Raw genomic sequence first — 19,353 nt, 5'->3', positions numbered from 1 at the left:
CACAATAAAAATTATTAAAAAAAAAATTATTTTCAGATCACTTTTTTCCAGAAGAGTTTGTTTGCACATTTATTAGTAATAAAGGTCAAATATACAAACTGTTAAGAATATCAAAAGATACAACCCAAACAGATCATTCTATGAATTGAGATAAGTAAATCTTTTTTAAAAAAATATATATATATATTTTTTTTTAAAGAAAGTGCTAAATCCCATGTATATAAATTATAATATCCCCACCTGAAGTCCTTTGTAGATTTTTACAAAAATGATTAGAGTTAATATGGGTTACTATGGCTGACGCCCGGGACTTCCTAGAATTGACACTGTCCTCCATGTGACCGTATGAATCCAGTCTTATCCTTTGGATATTTCTTCCAAATAAAAAAATAACTTTTTTTTTTCCAAATAAGTAATGCAATAATCTCACTGCTTCTGTATATACATTGCTATCTCTACAATTCTTCCCTACTAAATCTTCTCCAAGAATTAGAAGTCTTCGCCATTACAAAATATTCTTTTCTTAATGATTTTATTTAGAGCAACTTTGACATCCTTATTCCTCAGGCTGTAGATCAGCGGATTCAGCATTGGCACAATAATGGTATAAAACACAGAAGAAACTTTGCCTTGGTCCATGGAGCTAACACTTGATGGCTGCAGGTACATGAATGCTGCAGAACCGTAGAAGATTGTAACAGCCGAGATGTGGGAGCTGCACGTGCTAAAGGCTTTGGACCTGCCCTCAGTGGAGCGGATGCGCAGAATGCTGGCAATGATGGAGACATAGGAGGCAAGGATGGTCAAAATTGATGCAAGAATATTAAATGTACTGAAGCACAAAATTACCACTTCATTGATATAAGTGCTGGAGCAGGAGAGCTCCAGCAGTGGAAAAAGATCACAGAAGTAATGGTTGATTATTTTATCCCTGCAGAAAACCACTCTTAGCATGCAAACTGTATGAGCTGTGGCACCAATCAAGCCCATCATATATACCTCAACTACCAGCCAGGAGCAGACCTGATAAGACATGGTGACATTGTAAAGCAATGGGTTACAGATGGCAACATAACGATCATATGCCATCACAGCCAACATATAACCTTCTGATATAATAAAAAATGCAAAGAGGTAGAGCTGAGTCATGCATTCATGGTAGGAGATGCTGTTCTTCTCTGTCACAAAGTTCTCCAGCATTTTGGGGATAATGACAGTGGAATAGCAGAGATCAGTGAAGGACAAACTGCTGAGGAAATAGTACATGGGGGTATGCAGGTGAGAACTGAGCCCAATCAGTGTGATCATGCCCAGGTTCCCCACCACTGTGATCACATAGACTCCTAGGAAGAAGAGAAAGAGAGGCAACTGGAGCTCTGGCTTTTCTGTTAGCCCAGCGAGGATGAATTCAGTCACTGTGGAGTGATTTCCTGCTGCCATTTTCCTCTGGGCAGTTTCTGGAGGAAGAGAAGAAGAAATTTGAGGTAGGTGTTTAAGCAGTATGAAAAAGATGCAAGTCTTATGCAGGTATCTCCAATTCTCCCTTCTGTCCCTGCTTTATGTTGGAAGTTAAGGACCCTGGGGTTCAAGTATTATGGATCATGCAAATAAACATCAAATGGAATTATATCTTCTTTTATTTCTGTGCTCTAAGTGTGGGTCATAGTACTGACCAGCCTCTGAACATTCAAAAAACTATTCTAATAACTTAGAATATTGAGTGTTCTGATCCCTGGTGGTATAAACGTTTAGCACTGGGCTGCTAACCAGAAGGTTGTCAGTGCAAACCCACCCAGTGACTTTGCTTGCGAAAGACCTGAAAGTCTGATTCTGTAAAGATTACAGCCTAGAAGACCATATGGCCTATTCTATTCTGTCACATGGGATTGATACAAGTTGAAAATTTACTCATTGGCACCTAACAGCAGTGACAACAACAAAGCACTTTCCATGCCTTATTTGCAATTCTCTCAACTCTTCTGCAGAACAAATCCTACCAGGAAACAGACAGGTTACCATCAAGCTGATTTTGACTAATTTTGACCCCATGTGTATCAGAGTAGAACTGTGCTCCACAGGATTTTCAATGCAGATTTTTTGCAAGTAGATCAACAGGACTTTCTTCTGAGGCACATTAACCATTTTCTCTATCCAGGGATTCCACAACAATTAGTAGTATACTTATTTTATATATTAGTCTTATAGTGGTTAAATAATGCCCATAGTTGGGCATATTATAAACAAGTGATTGTGTATGAGAGAAGGCCTACTGTCTCTATATGGGTCCATCCCCTTTTCACCTTCTGTTTCTTCTTCTAGCTCCTCATATCTGCTCTCCTGTCTTATCTTTTTGTCATATCAGGGAAACCATTTGCTTAAATTAATATAAGGAAAGTATTAATTTAAAGTACAAAAATAATGTACTGACCACTCATGCAGGCTGATTTCCCTTTAGAGAGAACCTTGTTTACTGGTAACAATTCAAAAGTATGCAAATAGTGGGTCTGGAAAGTAACTGAACAGCTAACATTACATATATCACTCAAATTCAGCTGCACATTCTAGAAGGAAGTGCATTTTCTAATGAGCAGAATCTGGGCATGATCACACTGATTGCACTCACTTGCACACACCCATGTACTATTTCCTCAGCAGTTTGTCCTTCATTGATCTCTGCTATTTCACTGTCATTACCTCCAAAATGCTGGTGAACTTTGTGACAGAGAAGAATAGAATCTCATACCCTGGATGCATGACTCAGCTCTACCTCTTTGCCTTTTTTATTATATCAGAATGTCATATGTTGGCTGTGATGGCATATTTAGTTCTCTATGACTAAATGTAAAACTCAGTCATTCCCAAAACACTATGTGCTGCATACTATTGCATAACTTGACATGGACCATGATCTTGGGGCTTTTGTTCTGGAGGAGCAGGGCTGGAGAATGGAAATCTTGCATGGTTTTTAGACCGTGTTGTCTTAGGCAGGTTTTCTTAGTGTATTTTGCACTCACTTTCAAACAGATCTTTTATCACTCCCTCAACGCCTTAGGAAAACCCTAGTGGCACAGTGGTTAAGTGCTACGTCTGTTAACCAAAAGGTCCGTAGTTCAAATACGCCAGTTGCTTCGTGGAAACTCTATGGGGCAGTTCTACCCTGTTTCATAGGGTCGCTATGAGTTGGAATAGACTGGATGGCAGCGGGTTTGGTTTTGTTTGTTTGATGGCATTAAAGACCAAAGCAGAAAGGATGTGTGTATCTCTGACATGCAAGTTGTGAAAAAAGTTGATGAATTCCTGACATGGGATACCGTGATGGCTGTTCGATGTTCAAAAGAAAGACATCTAAAAGATATCATCAAAGATTGATGGTGTATCAAAAGCAGGGAAAAGTGTTTGAGAAAAGAATATGAGGGTTATATTACTAGTTATTATAGGATGATATTATTCAGTGTTCACCATGTGATTAGAACTGTCCAGGTACCTCATAAATAACATTTGATATATTTTCCCAGCAACCCTATATGGTAGGAGCTTATTATTCTCATTTCATAGATGAAAAAACTGAAACTGGAGAGACTTAAGTGAATTGTTCATGGTGACTCTGTGAATTTTTAATATAAAAGTCAAGGATGGTTTGCTAATAGTACAGATAAATTTGATATACTGATAGGAAATTAAAGTAATAATAAAAGACTTGGACTAATACTGATAACTTCTGGGGGTACCATTCTCCTAAAAGAAAAGCCTGTTGCAAAATACACGCTAGATTCAAAGAACATAAGAGCTGGAAAAATTGGGATAGCAGTAATTAATATTTTTTGTGTTATTCCATTTAGACTAGCATCTGACTAGATCCTACAGAGATGAGTCCTGCACTTCTCATTTATCCCTGCTGAGATTGCTGTATGAATGGTGGATGGATAAAGGGACATAACAAAGTTCACAATTTGAAATAAGTCAAAGTCATTATCTTTCCCAAATTGTCAATTCCATCTAAAATTCTCCTATTATAAGAGCAAGGTGTCATTTTGCTACTAAAATGTTCGTTGAAGGTATTTGTGCTTACACTATGTGATAACCGAAAACAAGTAAAAATAAAGCCAACTTTGCATCTTTTGTGGCATCGTCTGCTTTCATGTTCCAAGATGTTTCAAGTACAATACTAAGACAAAGGTTATTATAAAGTAATCACATGCTTTCTACTTTGTGGATTATTGTTCAAATTAAAGTCATCTAAAATTTTAAATAATTATATTTTGAAAGTTTTTTTTTTTTTTTTGGTATGTTAACAGCAAATCATTTCCTCTTGTTGAAGCTTCCTATCTACAGGAGTACAGTTTACCCATGATTGTGAAGGAATCCTTCTAGAGTGAGAGCCTGCTAGTCTCTGGATAACATAAGAATGTTGCAAAATCATGATTTTAAAAGTGATTTGTCTAGAGTTTAGTCATAGTACCAGGAAAAACTGCTTACCTTCTCAGGTACACAATTCCTTGACTTGTTCTGAAAAATAAAGTGAGATTTGCAATCATTAAAAATGTTGCTAGCTTATTAGATATGCTTCTGAAAAAACTAAAAAATGTCTTAGGGATTGGTAAATGCTACAATTTCAACCTTTTATGGTGTTGTATCACTGCAGAGCTTCTCCTTGAGATACCATGAAGGTGTTGACATGATGAATATAATGCCATTTATACACCTTAAGCTGTCCTTAGATATATCATACCTTAAAAAGTATAATAAATGTAACATCAAATAATAAGATTTTTAGGGCTGAAAACAAACTATTTTATGGATTACAAAATTCTCAAAGCCACTTTACATTGAAAAATTGTTAGCTATCACATTGCCAGATGAATACTGTCAATTGTAGTAATGAAGTATAATAAACATTCAAAAGAAAATAATAATTCATTTCATTTCAAAAACACACACATAAGATAATGCAGGTACCACATAACATATAAACATTTTGAGCACTATTAAAATTTAAGTTTTTTTAATCATTCTAGATCCTGTAGTAAAATTTGAGTTATTTCTTATATATTATATCCTAGTGTTTATTTTTTTAGTGTATAAAAAACCATCGAAAGTTAAAATAATATCTTTTGTAGATTATTTTTTCACAAAGAAAGTCCTAAATTAAGTCACTTGAATCATTTTTCACAAGTAAATAAATTACATTTTAGATATTTCAGTATTTAATTTTGTTTTCAAAAAGATTTAAAAATCTTCTACTAGCTAAGAAAAAGAAAGTTCTGAAATCAAGGAAAAACAAGTTTAAAAATTTAAAACAATACCTCCCTAAGAAATCTGAGTGGTGCAGGGCATGAATTTTAAACAAAAAATGTGTTTACAATATAAAACCAAAAAACCTAACCTATCACCACTGAGTCAACTCTAACTCAAATCTATTAAAAAAAAAAAAAAAGTAGTATCTATCGAGTTCACTCTGACTCATGGCAATCCCATGTGTGTCAGAGTAGAACAGTGCTCCACAGGGAATTCAATGGCTGACTTTTTTGGTAATAGATCTCCAGAAGACGTGGTGCCAAGATGACAGAGTAGTCAGAGGCTTACTGTGGTCCCTCTTACAAGAAAGACCCCCCCAAAAACAAGTGAATCAATTATATATGACAGTCTGGGGGTACTGAACATGAAGCATGAAGTTGAGGCATTGTACTGAGCAGCAGGAGAAGGAAGAGACATTTTACAAGCAGTGAGGAGTTGCCAGACCTGACTCTGCAGGAACCAGCAGCCTGCAGGCCAGATCCATTGGTGACAATGTGGGGATGTGAGCAGTGGCATTCGGGACATGTTTTCCACAGTGGGAGAGACCGAGCGATGGAAAGTCCACTGATGCCTTCAGAGCCTGTGAAAGGCAGTACTCAAAGAGCAAAAGATAAGTATGTGTGTCTAATCTACCCTGTGGATAAAAAACACCCCTTTGGGAAAAAACTCTCCCATTTAACTGGCCTCTACCCACTCTGCATTGGGCCCCAAACTGGCTTCAGTGATAGCTGCTTTCCCTGGGCTGGAAGTAAGAGCTGTGAAGTATCCTGAGCCATTCTCCTGGCCTTGGAGAAGGAACCAATTAACAAAGAGCGAAAAAATAATTTGCTGTCTCTCCTAAGCTGGGAACTCAGGGTAGAAGCAGCTCCTTTGCCTAGACACAGGCATAAGGGGTCCATGGACTCTGAATGACTTTCACCACTACGTAGACCTCTGTGGGGCCATTTCAACAGCATACATCCTCATTAGCACAGTATAACAGGGTATATACCTGAAGTCCAACTTCAACCATTTTAGATATATGGTGGAAAGGCAGGTATATGACATCTGACTCTGCTCTACCTAGTAATCAGAGTCCTCACCTATCCACACCAGGGGCCTGAGGACCGGTGGCTCCACACATTCCACCTAGCCACCCAAGACAGGGTCCAAAGATAAGTGGTGCCTCCTAGTCCTTACAGTCAACAGCATTGAGTATCCACATTCCAGCTGCAAAACCCATCCACCTACACACTCTAGGGAACAGGGACACCTGTTCCTCACAGACACACAAGGGCAGCTGTCAGATCCCTGCTTTGCTCTGCACGTGTCCCCCTACTGCAGCCAGATACCTGTGCCTGCACCAATCACACCTGCTTGTTTAAGAGTATAGGTGAGATTATACATCACACACTTGGTGACTGACTACCTGGACAACTGAGCTGAATCCATACAAGAAAAGTAAACAGATTCCTGAGCTAATATACCTATAACAACTCTAACTACTTAGTAACAGGACATTACAGCTTCAAAGGCACCAATAAACAAACTAGCCCACATGAGCAGCCTGTCTGGGCACATCAAAACAAAATAAAGCAAGAAGCTGGACATAGTAAGCAAACATAAAATAAATAAATACAATAACTTATTGATGGCTTGGAGACAACAGTCAATATCAAATCATATAAAGAGGCAGACCATAATGACTTCAGCAAGTGCCCAAAACAAAGAATTAAGAAATCTTCCAGATGAAGATAATTTCCTAGAATTACCAGAGGTTGAACATAAAAGATTAATATACAGAACTCTTTAAGAGATCAGGAAGGAGATCCGGCAAAACACAGAACAAGCCAAGGGATACACAGACAAGGCATTAGAGGAACTTAAGAAGATTAGAGAAGAGCATAATGACAAATTTAATAGGGTGCAAGAATCCATAGAGAGAAAGCAAACAGAAATCCAGAAGATTAACAATAAAATTCAGAAGTAGACAACTAATAGTCATAGGAGCAGAACTGAGGCAGTGGAAATCAGAATTAGTGAGATTAAGGATAAAGCCCTTGACACGAACTTATGTGAGGAAAAATCAGATAAAGTACTTAAAAAAATGAAGAAACCCTGTCTTAGTCATCCAGTGCTGCTGTAACAGAAATACACAAGTGTATGGCTTTAACAAACAGAAATTTATTTTCTCACAGTCTAGTAGGCTACAAGTCCAAATTCAGGGCGTCAGCTCCAGGGGAAGAATTTCTGTCTCTGTCAGCTCTGGAGGAAGGTCCTTGTGATGCATCAGTCTTCCCTTGGCCTGGGAGTATCTCAGCACAGTTACATCAGGTCCAAAGGACACTCTGCTCCCCACCCTGCTTTCTTGGTAGTATGAGGTCCCCCTGTCTGCTCACTTCCCCTTTCTTTTTATTTCCTGAGAGAGAAAAGTTCGTTCAGGCCACACCACAGGGAAACTCCCTTTATATTGGATCAGGGAGGTGACCTGAGCAACAGTGTTACATTACACCCTAATCCCTTTAACCACAGGCAGAGATTATGATTTATAACACATAGGAAAATGACAAAATGGAGGACAACCACACACTGCCTAAGCAAGTTGACACATATTTTTGGGGGACACAATTCAATCCATTACAAACCCTAAGAATTATGTGTGACTCTATCAAGAGGAATAACCTATGAGTGATTGGAGTACCAGAACACGGTGGGGGGGGGGAGAGAAGATATGGAGAGAATTGTTGAAGATCTGTTGGCAGAAAACTTACCTGACATCATAAAAGATGAGAAAATATCTATCCCAGATGCTCATTGAACCCCACACAGGGTAGATCCCAAAAGAAAGTTACCAAGACATAATCAAACTTGCCAAAACCAAAAATAGAGAATTTTAAGAGCGGCTAGGAATAAATGAAAAGTCAGCTACAAAGGAGAACCAGTAAGACTAAGCTTGGACTACTCAGCAGAAACCATGCAGGCAAAAAGGAAATGGGATGACATATTTAAAGTCTTGAAGGAAAAAAATTGCCAGCCAAGAATTTTATATCCAGCAACACTGTCTCTCATGTATGAAGGTGAAATTAGGGCATTTCCAGATAACCATAACTTTAGGGAATTTGAAGAAACCAAACCAAAATTACAAGAAATACTAAAGGGAGACCTCTGGTTAGAAAATCGATAACATCAGGTAACAACCCAAGACTAGAACATAGGACAGCACAACCAGATACCAACCCAGATAGGGAAGTCACAACAATAAATCAAAGCTAAAACACTCAAAACAGGGAAACAGAGATGTCATTATGTAAAAGATAAAACATTAAATAAAAAAAGACTAAAAATGTAGTCATAGATCTTTCATATGCAGAGAAAGTCAAGGTTATATGAAGAAATAAAAGTTTGGTTCACACATAGAAAAATAAAGTATATATTAAGGTAACCAAAATGGAAAATGACAGTCTTACACATCAAAATAAAAAACAAGAAAAACATACTGATCAAATACAAAAGCAAGGACAATGAAAAGGAGGAAAAGACAATATGTAAAGAAAAACTACTCACCACAAAAAATTAAGAGGAAAAAAGAAACTGTCAACAACACACACACAAAGATGTCAAAATGACAGCACTAAACTGATACCTGTCAATAATCACCCTGAATGTAAATGGACTAAAAGCAACAATAAAGAGACAGAAAGTGGCAGAATGGATAACAAAAAAAAACACAATCCATCTATATGCTGCCTAAAGAAATTTACCTTAGACTTCAAGACACAAACTAAAACTCAAAGGATGGAAAATATACATATATCAAACAAACAACAATCCAAAAAGAGCAGGTGTGGCAATATTAATTTCTGACAAAATAGACTTTAAAGTTAAATCTACCACAAAGGATAAGGAAGGACACTATATAATGATTAAGGGGTCAATATGCCAGGAGGATATAATCATAATAAATATTCATGCACCCAAGGACAGGGCTCCAAAATACATAAAACAAACTCAGCATTGAAAAGAGATAGCTTCACAGTAATAGTAGGAGGCTTCAACACACCACTTTCCGTGAAGGACAGAACATCCGGAAAGAAGCTCAATAAAGACACAAAGATCTAAATGCCACAATCAACCAACTTGACCTCATAGACATATACAGAACACTCCACGTAAGAGAAGCTAAGTATACTTTCTTTTCTAATTCACATGGAACATTCTCCTGAATAGACCATATATTAGGCCATAAAACAATCCTTAACAGAATCCAAAACGTTGAAATATTACAAAGCATCTTCTCTGACCATTAAGCCATAAAAGTAGAAATCAATAACAGAAAAAGCAAGGAAAAAAATCAAACACATGAAAAATGAACAACACTTTGCTGAACAACTACTGGGTTATAAAGAAATTAAGGATGGAATAAAGACATTCATAGAATCCAATAAGAATGAAAATACTTTGTATCCAAACCTTTGGGACACAGCAAAAGCAGTTCTGAGAAGTCAGTTTACAGCAATAAAGGCACACATCCAAAAAGAAGAAAGGGTCAAAATCAAAGAATTATCCTGCCACGTGAACAAATAGAAAGCGAGCATCAAAAGTAGACCTTGGGCAGCAGAAGAAAGCAAAAAATAAAAATTAGAGCAGAATTAAATGAAAAGGAGAACAGAAAAACAACTGAAAGGGTTAACAAGACCAAAAGTCAGTTCTTTGAAAAGATCAACAAAATCGATAAACTATTGGCCAGAATGACAAAAGAAAAACAGGAAAGGAAGCAAATAACTAGAATAAGAAATGAGATGAGAGACATCACAACAGACCCACCTGAAATTAACAGAATCATAACAGAATACTAAGAAAAATTGTGCTCTAATGAAATTGGAGACTAGAGGAAAAGGACAAATTTCTAGAAACACACTATCTACCTAAACTAACACAAACAGAAGCAGAAAAAATAAATAAACCTACAACAAAAGAAAACATTGAAAAGGTAATTTAAAAAAACTCCCCAAAATGACAACAAAAAAAGCCCAGGCCCTGATGGCTTCACCAGAGAATTTTACCAAACTTTCAGAGAACAGTTAACACCACTACTACTAACGTATTTCAGACCATAGAAAAAGATGGAATACCCCCAAACTCTTTCTATGAAGCCAGCAGAGCCCTGATACCAAAACCAGGTAAAGACAACATGAAAAAAGAAAATTACAGACCTATAACCCTGATGAACTTAGATGCACAAATCCTCAACAAAATTCTAGCCAAAAGAATTCAACAACATAGCAAACAAATAATTCACCATGACCAAGTGGAATTCATACCAGGTATGTGGGGATGGTTTAACATCAGAAAAACAACAAATGCAATCCATCACAAATATAAAACAGAATACAAGAACCACATGATCTTATCAATTGATGCAGAAAATGTACTTGACAAAGTCCAACACCCATTCATGATAAAAACTCCCAGCAAAATAGGAATAGAAGGGAAATTCCTCAATATAATAAAGGGCATTTTTACAAAGCCAACAGCCAACATCATCCTTAATGGAGAGAGTCTGAAAGCTTTTCCCTTGAGAATGGGAACCAGACAATGATTCTCTTTTTCACCACTCTTACTCAACATTGTGCTGGAGGTCCTAGCCAGAGCAATTAGGCTAGGAAAACTAATGAAGGACATCCAAGTTGGTAAGGAAGAAGTAAAGGTATCTCTATTTGCAGATGATATGATCTTATACACAGAAAAGCCTACAGAATCCTCAAGAAAACTGGTGGAACTAATAGAAGAGTTCAGCAGAGTAACAGGATACAAGCTAAACATACAAAAATCAGTTGGATTCCTCTACACCAACAAAGAGAACATCGAAGAGAAAACACCAAATCAATACCATTTACAACAGCCCCCAAGAAGATAAAACACTTAGGAATAAATATAACCACAGACGTAAAAGACCTATACAAAGAAAACTACAAGACACTGCTGCAAGAAACCACAAGAGACCTACATAAGTGGAAAAACATACCTTGTTCGTGGATAGGAAGACTCAACATTGTGTAAATGTCTATTCTACCCAAAGAGATCTATATAGATACAATGCGATCCTGATCCAAATTCCTGTGGCATTTTTTAATGAGATGGAGAAACAAATCACCAACTTCATGTGGAAAGGGAAGAGGTCCCTATAAGTAAAGCCTTACTGAAAAAGAAAAATGAAGTGGGAGGCCTCACACTACTTGGTTTTAGAACCTATTTTATTGCCATGGTAATAAAAACAGCCTGGTGCTGGTACAACAGTTACACAGAATAGAACAGAATTGAGAATTCAGGAGCTGTTTGAATTTATGAGCAGCTGATATTTGACAAAATTCCAAAGTCTGTGAACTGGGAAAAGACAGCCTCTTTAACAAATGGTGCTGATATAACTGTATATTCATCTGCAAAAAAAAATGAGACAAGGCCCATACTCACGCCATGCACAAAAACTAATTCAAAATGGATCAAAGACCTAAATATAAAAGCTAAAACGATTAAGATCATGGACGAAAAAATTGGGACAATGCTAGGATCCCTAATACATGGCATAAACAGTATACAAAACATTACTAATAATGCACAAACACCAGAAAACGGATACCTGGGAGCACCTAAAAATCAAACACCTATGCTCATCCACAGACTTCACCAAAAGAGTAAAAGACAACGTACAGACTGGGAAAAAATTTTTGGCTGGGACAAATCCAATCAGCGTCTAATCTCTAAAACCTACGAGATACTGCAAATCCTCAACAACGAAAAGACAAAAATAAACCAATAAAAATGGGCAAAGGAAAGGGGAGGCCAAGATGGCTGACTAAGTAGACGCTACCTTGGATCCCTCTTGCAACAAAGACTCGGAAAAACAAGTGAATCGGTCACGTACATGACAATCTACTAACCCTGAACAACAAACACAGATTTATAGAGTTGACCTGAGTGACAGAGACAGAGAACGAACAACTACAGGGAAGCAGCGACTATTTTTGGAGCCTGGAGCCAGCATCCCAGTCAGGTAACCTTGGCGCCGGGCTTAGGACTGGGCTCAGGGGAGCTGAACACAACATCTTCTGACGGCGCAAACACGGGGCACAGCCCTACTCCCCTGAACTGACCCTGAGAGGGGGCCCAGGCAGGCCACGTGGGCGGCATGGCGACGCGGCTGGTGGGAGAAGTCCCCAGGAGACAGTGACTGGTTTTGGAGCCGGGAGTGCAGCGTCCCAGTCGGGGATCCTTGGTGCCGCACTTTGGATTGGGCACAGGGGAGCTGAACTCGGCATCAGGTTACAGCGCAAACAAGGGGAGCAGCCCTACTCCCCTGAACTAACCCCGGGAGGGGGCTTAGCCGGTCCGCGGGGGTGGCACAGCGATGCGGCTGGCAGGCGAGAAGTCCCCGGGAGGCAGCGACTGATCTTGGAGCCGGGAGTGCAGCGTCCCAGCAGGGGAACCTTGACGCTGGGCTTTGGACTGGCAGTGGAGGATCTGACTGCGGCTTCAGCGGGCTAGACCCTCGGGGGCAATCTCCACACAGCCAGCACACATAGGCGACACGCCCCTTGGGAATCTCAGATAAAATAGTCACCCCAAGCAATATAAGCAACTGTGGCTATATTCCGAGGTGCTACTCTCTCCCGTGTTTCTAAACCCTCCCCTCCCCTTCCCAGGTGGCTTCATTAACATTGGAATTTCCTGAGCCAGAGGGAGAACAGCTCCGGCTCCGCGGCTTTGCTTTTCCCTTTTTTTTTTAGTCTTTTCCTAACCCATTCTTCCGGCCTGAGAGAAGCAACCACAAAAAACCCAGGGACCAAAAATCCTTCCCTAATTGGACTAAAAACACAGAACCAGCTCCAGCCAAGCATATATGATCCAAATCTCGGGCTTTCATCCTTACAGGGAACAAGGTGGCGGTTATAATGCAAAGGCAGTTCTGATAGGGATCTGACTGCATTTTTTTTAGCAGATTTACTGGAAAAACAAGTTTCCCAGCTCTGATATCTCTGCTTATTCAACAGAGCCCTAACTGACCCACAACAGGGACCTGAGGGCTGAAGCTCCCCCCAGACCACCTGGCCTCTTGCCTTAGGGGTCTAAGGAAGGTGACATCTACCAATCAGTAGAGGTACTTGCGTTGGGAGCCTAAGGTACAGCTGCAGAGCCCTCCCACCAAGGTGCTATAGGAATAGAGACACACCTACCTCACTGACACTTGGGAGAAGCCTCTCAGCATCCTGCCCCCCCGGAGTATGAACCCCAGCTGCTAATACAATCTGGTGCACACAACTATCACCACTACTTCTCGAGGTGGATAGGTGTTAGGGTGCAGCACACACTTGATGACCCAAAATCAGATTCTACTCAAGAATAGTGAATAGACTCAGGCATATATATCTGGCAACAGCCCAAACCAGCTGGTAATAGGTCATAAGTAAGTCAAGGGCTACAACAAACAAGACAGCACAATCTAGTAGCCCATCCACGTATATTGAAAGAAAACAAAACAAGATAAGACTCAGTGAGCAATTATAGAATAAATCACTACTATATCTTTTTTTTTTTTATATCTTAGTGATGGCTTGGAGACAGCACTCGATATCAAACCACATAAAGAAAAGCAGACCATGACAGCTTCTACAACACCCCAAAAAAAATAATCAAAATCTTTCCCAAATGAAGATACAATCCTGGAATTATCAGATACAGAATATAAAAAACTAATTTACAGAATGCTTCAAGACATCAGGGATGACCTCAGAAATGAAATAAGGCAAATTGCAGAAAAAGCCAAGGAACACACTGATAAGACAGTTGAAGAACTCAAAAAGATTATTCAAGAACATAGTGGAAAAATTAATAAGTTGCAAGAATCCATAGAGAGACAGCATGCAGAAATCCAAAAGATTAACAATAAAATTCCAGAAGTAGACAACGCAATAGGAAGTCAGAGGAGCAGACTTGAGCAATTAGAATGCAGAGTGGGAAATCTGGAAGACCAGGGAATTAACACCAAATAGCTGAAAAAAAATCAGATAAAAGAATTAAAAAAAATGAAGAAACCCTAAGAATCATGTGGGACTCTATCAAGAAGGATAACTTGCGTGTGATTGGAGTCCCAGAACAGGGAGGGAGGACAGAAAACACAGAGAAAATAGTTGAAGATCAGCTGACAGAAAACGTCCCTGACATCATGAAAGACGAAAGGATATCTATCCAAGATGCTCATCGAACCCCATTTAAGACTGATCCAAAAAGAAAAACACCAAGACATATTATCATCAAACTTGCCAAAACCAAAGATAAAGTGAAAATTTTAAAAGCAGCCAGGGATAAAAGAAAGGTCTCCTACAAAGGAGAAGCAATAAGAATAAGTTCAGATGACTCAGCAGAAACCATGCAGGCAAGAAGGCAATGGGATGACATATACAGAGCACTGAAGGGGAAAAACTGCCAGCCAAGGATCATATATCCAGCAAAAATCTCTCTGAAATATGAAGGAGAAATTAAGATATTTACAGATAAACACAAGCTTAGAGAATTTGCAAAAACCAAACCAAAGCTGCAAGAAATACTAAAGGATATTGTTTGGTCAGAAAACCAATAATATCAGATACCAGCAAAACACAAGGTCACAGAACAGAACATCCTGATATGAACTCAAATAGGGAAATCACAAAAACAAATTAAGATGAAGTAAAAAAAAAATGCTCAAAACAGGGAATCATTGAAGTCAATATGTGAAAGGTCACAATAATCAAAAAGAGGGACTAAATACAGGTGGCATAGAACTGCCATATGTAGAGGGATACAAGGCGATATAGGACAATACAAGTTAGGTTTTTACTTAGAAAAATATGGGTAAATATTAAGGTAACCACAAAGAGGTATAACAACTCCATAACTCAAAATAAAAGCCAAGAAAAACGTAACGACTCAACAAACATAAAGTCAAATACTATGAAAATGAGGATCTCACAATTTATAAAGAAAAACATCTCAGCACAAAAAAGTAAGTGGAAAAATGAAATTGTCAACAACACACATAAAAAGGCATCAAAATGACAACACTAAACACTTACTTATCTATAATTACGCTGAATGTAAATGGACTAAATGCACCAATGAAGAGACAGAGAGTCTCGGACTGGATAAAGAAACACGATCCATCTATATGCTGCCTACAAGAGACACACCTTAGACTTAGAGACACAAACAAACTAAAACTCAAAGGATGGAAAAAAATATATCAAGCAAACAACAAGCAAAAAAGAAGAGGAGTAGCAATATTAATTTCTGACAAAATAGACTTTAAACTTAAATCCCCCACAAAGGATAAAGAAGGACACTACATAATAATAAAAGTGACAATTGATCAGGAAGACATACCCATATTAAATATTTATGCACCCAATGACAGGGCTGCAAGATACATAAATCAAATTTTACCAGAACTGAAAAGTGAAATAGACATCTCCACAATTATAGTAGGAGACTTCAACACACCGCTTTCGGAGAAGGACAGGACATCCAGTAAGAAGCTCAATAGAGACACGGAAGACCTAATTAAAACAATCAACCAACTTGACCTCATAGACTTATACAGAACTCTCCACCCAACTGCTGCAAAGTATACTTTTTTTCTAGCGCACATGGAACATTCTCTAGAATAGACCACATATTACGTCATAAAACAAACCTTTGCAGAATCCAAAACGTTGAAATATTCCAAAGCATCTTCTCAGACCAGAGGGAATAAAAGTAGAAATCAATAACAGAAAAACTAGGGAAAAGAAATCAAATACTTGGAAACTGAACAATACCCTCCTGAAAAAAGACGGGTTATAGAAGACATTAAGGAGGGAATAAGGAAATTCATAGAATGCAACGAGAATGAAAATACTTCCTATCAAAACCTCTGGAACACAGCAAAAGCAGTGCTCAGAGGCCAATTTATATCGATAAATGCACACATACAAAAAGAAGAGCCAAAATCAGAGAACTGTCCTTACAACTTGAACAAATAGAAAGTGAGCAACAAAAGAATCCATCAGGCACCAGAAGAAAACAAATAATAAAAATCAGAGCTGAACTAAATGAATTAGAGAACAGAAACACAATTGAAAGAATTAACAAAGCCAAAAGCTGGTTCTCTGAAAAAATTAACGAAATTGATAAACCATTGGCTAGACTGATTAAGAAATACAGGAAAGGAAACAAATAACCCGAATAAGAAACGAGAAGGACCACATCACAACAGACCCAACTGAAATTAAAAGAATCATATCGGATTATTACGAAAAATTCTACTCTAACAAATTTGCAAACCTAGAAGAAATGGATGAATTCCTGGAAAAACACTAACTACCTAAACTAACACAATCAGAAGTAAAACAAATAAATAGAACCATAAGAAAAAAAGAGATTGAAACGGTAATCAAAAAACTCCCAACAAAAAAAAGCCCTGGCCCGGATGGCTATACTGCAGAGTTCCACCAAACTTTCAGAGAAGAGATAACACCACTACTACCAAAGGTATTTCAAAGCATAGAAAATGACGGAATACTACCCAACTCATTCTATGAAGCCACCATCTCCCTGATACCAAAACCAGGTAAAGACATCACAAAAAAAGAAAATTACAGACCTATATCCATCATGAACATAGATGCAAAAATCCTCAACAAAATTCTAGCCAATAGAATTCGACAACATATCAAAAAAATAATTCACCATGACCAAGTGGGATTTATACCAGGTATGCAAGGCTGGTTTAATATTAGAAAAACCATTAATGTAATCCACCATATAAAAGACAAAAACCACATGATCTTATCAATTGATGCAGAAAAGGCATTTGACAAAGTCCAACACCCATTCATGATAAAAACTCTCACCAAAATAGGAATTGATGGAAAATTCCTCAACATAAAAAAGGGCATCTATGCAAAGCCAACACCCAACATCACTCTAAATGGAGAGAGCCTGAAAGCATTTCCCTTTAGAACGGGAACCAGACAATGATGCCCTTTATCACCGCTGTTATTCAACATTGTGCTAGAGGTCCTAGCCAGAGCAATTAGGATAGACAAAGAAATAAAGGGAATCCGGATTGGCAAGAAAGAAGTAAAAGTACCTCTATTTGCAGATGACATGATCTTATACACAGAGAACCCTGAGGAATCCTCCAGAACACTACTGAAACTAATAGATGAGTTTGGCAGAGTCTCAAGTTATAAGATAAACATAAAAAAAATCACTTGGATTCCTCTACATCAACAAAAAGAACATCGAAGAGGAAATAACCAAATCAATACCATTCACCATAGCCCCCAAGAAGATAAAATACTTAGGAATAAATCTTACCAAGGATGTAAAAGACCTATATAAAGAAAACTACAAAGCTCTACTACAAGAAATTAAAAAGGACATACTTAAGTAGAAAAACATACCTTGCTCATGGATAGGAAGACTTAGCATAGTAAAAATGTCTATTCTACCAAAAGCCATCTATACATATAATGCACTTCTGATCCAAATTCCAAAGTCATTTTTTAAGGTGATAGAGAAACAAATCACCAACTTCATATGGAAGGGAAAGAAGCCTCGGATAAGCAAAGCATTACTGAAAAAGAAGAAGAAAGTGGGAGGCCTCACTCTACCTGATTTTAGAACCACAGTAGTCAAAACAGCCTGGTACTGGTACAACAGCAGACACATAGACCAGTAGAACAGAATTGAGAACCCAGTTATAAATCCATCCACATATGAGCAGCTGATATTTGACAAAGGCCCAGTGTCAGTTAATTGGGGAAAAGATCGTGTTTTTAACAAATGGTGCTGGCATAACTGGATATCCATTTGCAAAAAAATGAAACAGGACCCATACCTCACACCATGCACAAAAACTAACTCCAAGTGGATCAAAGACCTACACATAAAATCTAAAACAATAAAGATCATGGAAGAAAAAATAGGGACAACGTTAGGAGCCCTAATACAAGGCATAAACAGAATACAAAACATTACCAAAAATGATGAAGAGAAACCCGATAACTGGGAGCTCCTAAAAATCAAACACCTATGCTCATCTAAAGACTTCACCAAAAGAGTAAAAAGACCACCTACAGACTGGGAAAGAATTTTCAGCTATGACATCTCCGACCAGCGCCTGATCTCTAAAATCTATATGATTCTGTCAAAACTCAACCACAAAAAGACAAACAACCCAATCAAGAAGTGGGCAAAGGATATGAACACACACTTCTCTAAAGAAGATATTCAGGCAGCTAACAGATACTTGAGAAAATGCTCTCGATCATTAGCCATTAGAGAAATGCAAATTAAAACTACGATGAGATTCCATCTCACTCCAACAAGGCTGGCATTAATCGAAAAAACACAAAATAATAAATGTTGGAGAGGCTGCGGAGAGATTGGAACTCTTATACACTGCTGGTGGGAATATAAAATGGTACAACCACTTTGGAAATCTATCTGGTGTTATGTTAAACAGTTAGAAATAGAACTACCATACAACCCAGAAATCCCACTCCTCGGAATATACCCTAGAGAAATAAGAGCCTTCACACAAACAGATATATGCACACCCATGTTTATTGCAGCTCTGTTTACAATAGCAAAAAGCTGGAAGCAACCAAGGTGTCCATCAGCGGATGAATGGTTAAATAAATTGTGGTATATTCACACAATGGAATACTAGGTATCGATAAAGAACAGTGACGAATCTGTGAAACATTTCATAACATGGAGGAACCTGGAAGGCATTATGCTGAGCGAAATTAGTCAGAGGCAAAAGGACAAATATTGTATAAGACCACTATTATAAGGTCTTGAGAAATAGTATAAACCGAGAAGAACACATACTTTTGTGGTTATGGGGGGGGGAGGGTGGGAGAGGGTTTTTTACTGATTAGTAGATAAGAACTGCTTTAGGTGTAGGGAAGGACAATACTCAATACATGGAAGGTCAGCTCAACTGGACTGGACCAAAAGCAAAGAAGTTTCCAGGATAAACTGAATGCTTCAAAG

General features: G+C 38.2%; 1 protein-coding gene across 2 annotated transcripts in view; it reads right to left on the bottom strand.

Annotated features, from left to right (window-relative positions):
• Positions 1 to 248: 248 nt before the first annotated feature.
• Positions 249 to 19,353, bottom strand: part of LOC126060638 (olfactory receptor 150-like) — an 87,887-nt gene continuing 68,782 nt past the window's right edge. For both annotated transcript variants that reach the window (XM_049856880.1, XM_049856879.1), the window contains 2 exons: positions 4,477 to 4,506; positions 249 to 1,457 (listed from right to left, as the gene is read on the bottom strand). In XM_049856880.1, the coding sequence (XP_049712837.1) occupies positions 490 to 1,440 (951 nt within the window). In that variant the 5' untranslated portion in view covers positions 1,441 to 1,457; positions 4,477 to 4,506 and the 3' untranslated portion in view covers positions 249 to 489. The remainder of the gene's footprint in view (positions 1,458 to 4,476; positions 4,507 to 19,353) is intronic.

Source organism: Elephas maximus, chromosome 17, assembly GCF_024166365.1.
Source record: "Elephas maximus indicus isolate mEleMax1 chromosome 17, mEleMax1 primary haplotype, whole genome shotgun sequence".
Classification (NCBI taxonomy): domain Eukaryota; kingdom Metazoa; phylum Chordata; class Mammalia; order Proboscidea; family Elephantidae; genus Elephas; species Elephas maximus.
This window is presented reverse-complemented; position numbering and strand designations above follow the sequence as displayed.